This window comes from Oncorhynchus mykiss, chromosome 9 (assembly GCF_057628025.1).
Source record: "Oncorhynchus mykiss isolate SJ-2025 chromosome 9, ASM5762802v1, whole genome shotgun sequence".
Taxonomy (NCBI): Eukaryota; Metazoa; Chordata; class Actinopteri; order Salmoniformes; family Salmonidae; genus Oncorhynchus; species Oncorhynchus mykiss.
Window position 1 is genome coordinate 54,634,899 of NC_143030.1, and position 7,500 is coordinate 54,642,398.

General features: G+C 44.3%; 1 protein-coding gene across 2 annotated transcripts in view; it reads left to right on the forward strand.

The window, feature by feature from the left end:
- The window catches only part of arhgap46b (Rho GTPase activating protein 46b), a 94,917-nt gene that overhangs the window by 34,835 nt on the left and 52,582 nt on the right, over positions 1–7,500 (forward strand). For both annotated transcript variants that reach the window (XM_021616045.3, XM_021616046.3), the window contains exon 2: positions 3,428–3,862. In XM_021616045.3, the coding sequence (XP_021471720.3) occupies positions 3,428–3,862 (435 nt within the window). The remainder of the gene's footprint in view (positions 1–3,427; positions 3,863–7,500) is intronic.

Consider the following 7,500-nt stretch of genomic DNA (forward strand, 5'->3'; position numbering starts at 1 on the left):
CTAGCTTGTGTAATATCTGTAGATCTGTTTAAGCAAGAGCCGTGCCCGGGTATACATAACGCAGTCCTCAACAGTATCCTGTGTTTGTGTGTGTGTTTATATTTCTCTCTGTGTCTTATTTCAAAGGGGCTTCATTAGCGTGGAAAACGTATGTTTACATTGCCAAAGCACGTGAAATAAACAAGAAACAAAAGTGAGAATTAACAGCATCATCAAATGAACAGTAAACATTGCACTCAAAAAGGTAATGACATGTCAAGTGTTATATTATCAGCCCATGTACAGGGTTTTAGCAATATGCAAATAGTTGTAGTGTGAATAGTGGGAGGAGATAAATACAGAGAAACAGATAACTCTTGTTTGTATTTACTACGTTGTTTGTCCTCCACTGGTTGCCCTTTCCTCATGGCAACAGGCCACAAATCTTGGTGCTGTGATGCACATTGCGGTATTTCAGATATGGGAGTTTATCAGTGTTGGATTTGTTTTCAAATTCTCTGTGGGTCTGTGTGATGTGTGGGAAATGTGTGTCTCTAATGTGGTCATATATTTGGCAGTAGGTTAGGAAGTGCCTATGGCGGCGTCGCTCAATAGCAAGGCTTTGCCTCTCTCTCTCTCACCCCCCCCCCCCCCCCCCCCCCCCACCCACCAGGTGGGCCAGTGGGTTAGATGCCACTCCCTGGCCTGACTTCTTTGTTTGGCCTCTCCGTGAGGAGATAAGGACCCGGGCCTCTTTGTCATCCAGCCAGCCTAGGGAGAGTAGTAGACCATGGCCCCAGCTTGGTCTGGTTCTCTGGCCTGGAGGTTAGCCCTGGAGCTCATCCAACCATGGTCAGCAGGAGAGCAAGGGCTCAGGGAAAGGCGTTAAACACACCTTCCTTCTCCACTTACTTCAATCCTTCAGCCAGCTGTGGATGTCATTTTTGTTGTATTCTGGGTCACTCTCACCGGCTCTCACTTTTCAGGGAGTGTATGTGTATGGCAGCCTGAGTGACTGTCTGAGGCAGGAGTTGTGGATACTGTCGTTTCAGTGAAGTAGCTCCTGGCTAAGTACTAGTAGGGATTAAAAGCTGCTGCACCTGTTGGTTACACTACCACAGAACGACCTAACTCAGGTCTGACTCAGCTACTCTGTGGAATGGTTGTATGTTTAGGACCGGAAAGCCCTCACACACACACAAATGTGCCCATACTGTACACGCCCAGACTCATACACGCCCAGACTCACACACGCCCAGACTCACACACGCCCAGACTCACACACGCCCAGACTCATACACGCCCAGACTCACACACGCCCAGACTCACACACGCCCAGACTCACACACGCCCAGACTCATACACGCCCAGACTCATACACGGCCAGACTCATACACGCCCAGACTCATACACGCCCAGACTCACACACGCCCAGACTCACACACGCCCAGACTCACACACGCCCAGACTCATACACGCCCAGACTCATACACGCCCAGACTCATACACGCCCAGACTCACACACGCCCAGACTCACACACGCCCAGACTCACACACGCCCAGACTCACACACGCCCAGACTCATACACGCCCAGACTCATACACGCCCAGACTCACACACGCCCAGACTCACACACGCCCAGACTCACACACGCCCAGACTCACACACGCCCAGACTCACACACGCCCAGACTCATACACGCCCACTCATACACGCCCAGACTCACACACGCCCAGACTCACACACGCCCAGACTCATACACAAAGACAAATCCCTTTGGTCCGTGTTCACTTAGCTGATCAAAAATATTTGACATCATCACTGATTTTCCAGGTTGGAGAAAAATACTGCTTTGACCTACAGTGCCTTCAGAAAGTATTCATACACCTTGACTTATTCCACATTTTATTGTTTGCAAATGTATAGAATATAAAATACAGAAATCAAATTTACTTAAATATTCACACCCCTGAGTCAATACATGTTAGAATCAATCACCTTTGGCAGCGATTACAGCTGTGAGTCTTTCTAGGTAAGTCTCTAAGAGCTTTGCTCTCCTGAGCTTTGCTCAGAAACATTCATTGTCGTCTTGGTACTGTAAGCAACTCCATTGTAGATTTGGCCTTGTGTTTTAGATTGTCCTGCTGAAAGGTGAATTCATCTCCCAGTGTTTGGTGGAAAGCAGACTGAACCAGGTTTTCCTCTAGGATTTTGCCTGTGTTTAGCTCAATTCCATTTATTTTTATCAAAAAAAAAACTCCCTAGTCTTTACCGATGACAAGCATACCAATAACATGATGCAGCCACCACCATGCTTGGAAATATGAAGAGTGGTACTCAATGACGTGTTGTGTTAGATTGCCCCATACATAACACTTTGTATTCAGGATAATAAGTTAATTTCTTGGCCACATGTTTTGCAGTTTCAATTTAGTGCCTTATTGCAAACAAGTTTTCTGGAGTATTTTATATTCTGTACAGGCTTCCTTCTTTTCACGCCACCATTTAGGTTAGTATTGTGGTTTAACTACAATGTCATTGATCCTTCCTCAGTTTTCTCCCACCACAGCCATTAAACTGTGTAACTGTTTTAAAGTCACCATTGGCCCCATTGTGAAATCCCTGAGTGGTTTCCTTCCTCTCTGGCAACTGAGTTAGGAAGAACGCCTGTATCCTTGAAGTGACTACATTGTGACTACACTGTATTGATACACCATCCAAAGTGTAATTAATAACTTCACCATACCCTTCTTTGCAAGACATTGGAAAACCTCCCTGGTCTTTGTGGTTGAACCAGCGTTTGAAATTCACTGCTCGACTGAGGGACCTTACAGATAATTGTATGTGTGGGGTACAGAGATGAGGTAGTCATTCAAAAGTCATGTTAAACACTATTATTACACACAGAGTGAGTCCATCGCAACTTATGTGACTTGCTAAGCACATTTTTACTCCTGAACTTATTTAGGCTAGCCAAAACAAAGGGGTTGAATGCATGTTAACTCAAGACATTTCAGCTTTTCATTTTTAATAAATTTGTAAACATTTCAAAAAACATAAATCCACTTTGGGGTATTTTTTTAATTATTTAACTAGGCAAGTCAGTTAAAGTCAGTTCTTATTTACAATGACAGCCTAGGAAAAGCCTTGCTCAGGGGCAGAACGACAGATTTTTACCTTGTCAAGCTCGGGGGATTCGATCTAGCAACCTTGCACTTAATGGCCCAAGGCTCTAACCACTAGGCTACCTGCCGCTTCTAGGCCAGTGACACAAAATACATTTTTTATCCATTTTAAATTCAGGCTGTAACGCAACAAAATGTGGAAAAAGTCAAGGGGTGTGAATACGTTTTGAAAGCACTGTATTTTTCAGTATACAGTGGTCATATACAGTACAGTCTTCAAATCTTAACTACATTTTCCATGTTCCCCCTCTCTCCTCTCCAGCTGTGACTGGGTGGAGATCTTGGAGCCGCGCTCGCAGGAGCGCATGTACGTGAACCTGGCCTCGGGGGAATGTGGTTGGGAGCCCCCCCCAGGCGCCGCTGTGCGCCAGTCCGACGGCAACCAGTGGTGGGAGCTGTTTGACAGCCACAACAACCGCTTCTACTACTACAACAGTGCCAGCCAGCAGACGGTTTGGCACCGGCCCCAGGCCTGCGACATTGTGCCCCTGGCCCAGCTACAGGCCATGAAGAGGAGCTCAGAGACGGGTCTGAGCGGCCCCATCAAGCCCCAGAGAGGGGGAGGAGAGGGCCGTCGTACACCCCTACCTAACCAGGCCTACCCCATGCCCCCCTCCCAGGACCCTGACAGCAGCGGGAGGTCGACCCCGTCTAAGGGGCTCTGTGACAGCCTGGAGAACAGGAAAGATACCCCCAGGTAACCTCTCTACCATAACATACACCATAAAGATTTACAATGTTTACATTTACTTACAGTATTTACTCAGCTTGACCACAGTAAGTCAAATCATTGCCGCACTTCATATAGAGCTGCAGTCACTTTCAGAAGGGGTAGCAAGTAATGATCTAGTCGTAAATATATCAGAAACTAAAAGCCCAGAACAGAGCAGCACAGCTGGCCCTTAAATGTACACTGAGGGAAAATATCAATAAAATGCATGTCAATCTCTCTTGGCTCAAAGTGGAGGAGAGATTGACTCCATCACTACTTGTCTTTGTGAGAGGTATTGACATGTTAAAAGCACAAAACGGTCTGTTCAAACAGCTAACACACAGCTCAGAACTAGGGCTGTTACGGTGACCGTATTACCACCACGCTGGCGGTCACGAGTCATGACGGCAGTCAAATTCCACATGACCATTTAGTCACAGTAACTAGGCTTCTCCAAGCTCTGATGCTGAACATTAGTAGCCTTTTAAACTTGCTAACTTCCTGGTGCTCAGCACTCTATTGTCCCTCTAATCACTCTGACATCAATGCAAATGTATTCGAACATCTCATCAAACAGCCCATGAGCTCATGTTGAGCAACATTTCTACAGGCTATGCAATTGCATGAGATAACAGAGTGATCCCATCAGCTTTATATAGGCTAGACTTACTATATTTATTTCTCCACCTTCGTAATATTAAGCAAATTGCTTCTCTTTAAAACAGGAGTAAATTAAAATGAATGAAAATGAAAATAAACCACGGGAAAAGCATCCTTCATTCACTATTTTTTCCCCCGCTGCCCCTGTTCAATACAGGTGCATGATAGTGGTCCATTCTAAATTAAAACACATTTCACACATATATTATTTAGTATATGTAAAGACAAGATTAAATTAAGAATAGTGTGATGGGTGACAATATTAGCCTATGACTTGTGATTGATATATTATCACTTGTGAATGATTCCCAGTTTAGGGCAAGAAACAACGCATTCTTTTTTTTGTGACTTTTTCAAATTGTAGTTGCACAATTCATGTAGCCTAGACTATATGTTTTCATAAGGTTTGTATCACAACTAAGGTGGCCAAATAACTCATATTAAGCACATGAATCCGCTTTACAATGGGTGTAGTGGCATACATACGCAGAGCGAGTGTTTTCAAGTTTGGGGAAGCTCATTTTCACCATAAAAATGCACCTTTATAATAAAAGTATTACATGCATAATTGCATTTGTGGTGATTTCCTGCTAATGGAACATTTGCGCCTTCTGTGTGTGCGCATTGCTGTGAAGAAATAGCCTATTAGTTTATCAACATTTTAAGCTAACCGTTCTGATCTGTTGCATCAGCCTCATTGCTTAAAACTGTTTTTTTTATGCTAGTATTAATTTTGGATCTATCACATCCCACAACTGTCCCAGATTATGTTTGGAATATTTATTTATCGCACAGAACAGAGGAAGTCAACTTTTGTACTATGGGGGATAGACCCGATCACGTGACTGAGAATCATGTGAGTGAGAGGTGATTCGAGTCATGTGAGTGAGAGGTGCTTCGAGTCATGTGAGTGAGAGGTGATTCGAGTCATGTGAGTGAGAGGTGCTTCGAGTCATGTGAGTGAGAGGTGCTTCGAGTCATGTGAGTGAGAGGTGCTTCCTTCGAGCCATGTGAGTGAGAGGTTCTTCGAGCCATGTGAGTGAGAGGTGATTCAAGTCATGTGAGTGACAGGTGATTCGAGTCATGTGAGTGAGAGGTTCTTTGAGCCATGTGAGTGTGAGGTGATTCAGCACGCAGCCGAGAGAAGAGAATTATAATTATTATATTCAGCCCAAGGGCACAACAGCCACTGGTCACAAAAGGCATGGATTTTTTTAGGGGGCATTACGGCCACACAAAGGGGATGCAGCTGGAAAATTTGAGGCATTATCAAGTGCTTGTCAAATTGTGAATGAGAGACTGATGAAGTGTGTGCAGCCTGTGCAAGTAACAAAGCAGAGCTCATGGCTTTCATGCTACTTTAAAAAAATCAGCATTTGAGTCGCATCATGCCGCCTTAGAATGTATTACAAATCTAAATATATAGCCCAACATTTGTATCACAACTAAAGTTGCATAAATGAAGCATATAAGAGTACCCATTTCTTTGTTAACCGCTCAACACAGAATAGAACTCCATCAAAGCATTTAGAGAAAATATCCTTTCTATTTTATTCATCTATCTTCATTTTTATTCTTCATACCATAAAATAAAATAGCGGCGTGGAATTGTCTTGTCTTCTAAATGAACAAGTGTAGCCCACAAGACATATCACCAGGGGTATCTTCACAGTCCCCAAGTCCAAAACAGACTCTGGGAAATGCACAGTACTACATAGAGCCATGACTACATGGAACTCTATTCCACATCAAGTAACACAAATGAGAAGTAAAATCAGATTTAAAAAAAACAGATACAACAACACCTCACGGCACAACGTGGGCAGTGAAGACACACACACACTCACACACACACACACACTCTTCACACACACACACACACACACACACACACACACACACACACACACACACACACACACACACACACACACACACACACACACACACACACACACACACACACACACACACACTCTTCACACACACACACACACACACACACACACACACACACACACACACACACACACTCCACACACATTATAATGTTGTGGTATTGTGGATTTTATATTGTTCATTTGTCTTGGCAGCAGATAATAGGGAATCTAGTAAATACTAAATACTAGCCTGACTCAACCCTAGATACAGTAGAAGCTCTGTCCACGTAGTTGTGGGATTCCTCCTTTAGTCTACTCTGCTGTTGCTTCCAGGATGGCTGACTCTGCAGCCGTATGGATCTCAGTGTCAGTTAGCTGGGCTTATCACCTCCTTCATCTACAGACGTATTACTGTGGATTAAGCCTCCTGCCGTGCTCAACCACATGGCTCTATCATTTCACTTTTGCTTGGCTTCAGCCAGCACTGCTCAGCCTTATCTCCTGACTTGCCTAGTTAAATAAAGGTTAAATAAAAAATGTCCCAAAAAAATCTACTCTATATCACATACGTGAGACGGCTCTCCTTCCTCCTCCAGTTAAATAGTGTATGGCCGACTCTCGCAGGTGCTGCATCAGCTTCATTTAAACAGAGAGAAAACATTGAGATGCAAGTGAAGCGGGTAATATAAAATGAGATGTCTAGACGAGATACAAAATTGAGAGGTTGGAGGAGAGAGCTTTAACAGATAGAGTCACAGAGGAGGCAGAGAAAAGTGGTTTGAGATAAACGAGGACAGAGTGGGAAGGATGGTCAGGGACATGGAGGATGTCCTCAGTGTTTTGGAGCGCTGTCAGTGTTGATGAACATGAGAGGCCTGCTAGAATGAGATTGTCTGCGGATGATAATGGAATTGTTTAATCGCACTGTCTTTGGTCAATTCTGCCCATGTGTGTACAGGCTGAAAACCCTGGGTTGGGCACAATCTTGACGATCTGGATCTAGGCTTGATCTGAGCCTGTCTGTCTGAGCACGGGCCAAACTCTCAGCATTGCAGCGAATACAATTTAGCACAAGCTAACTTG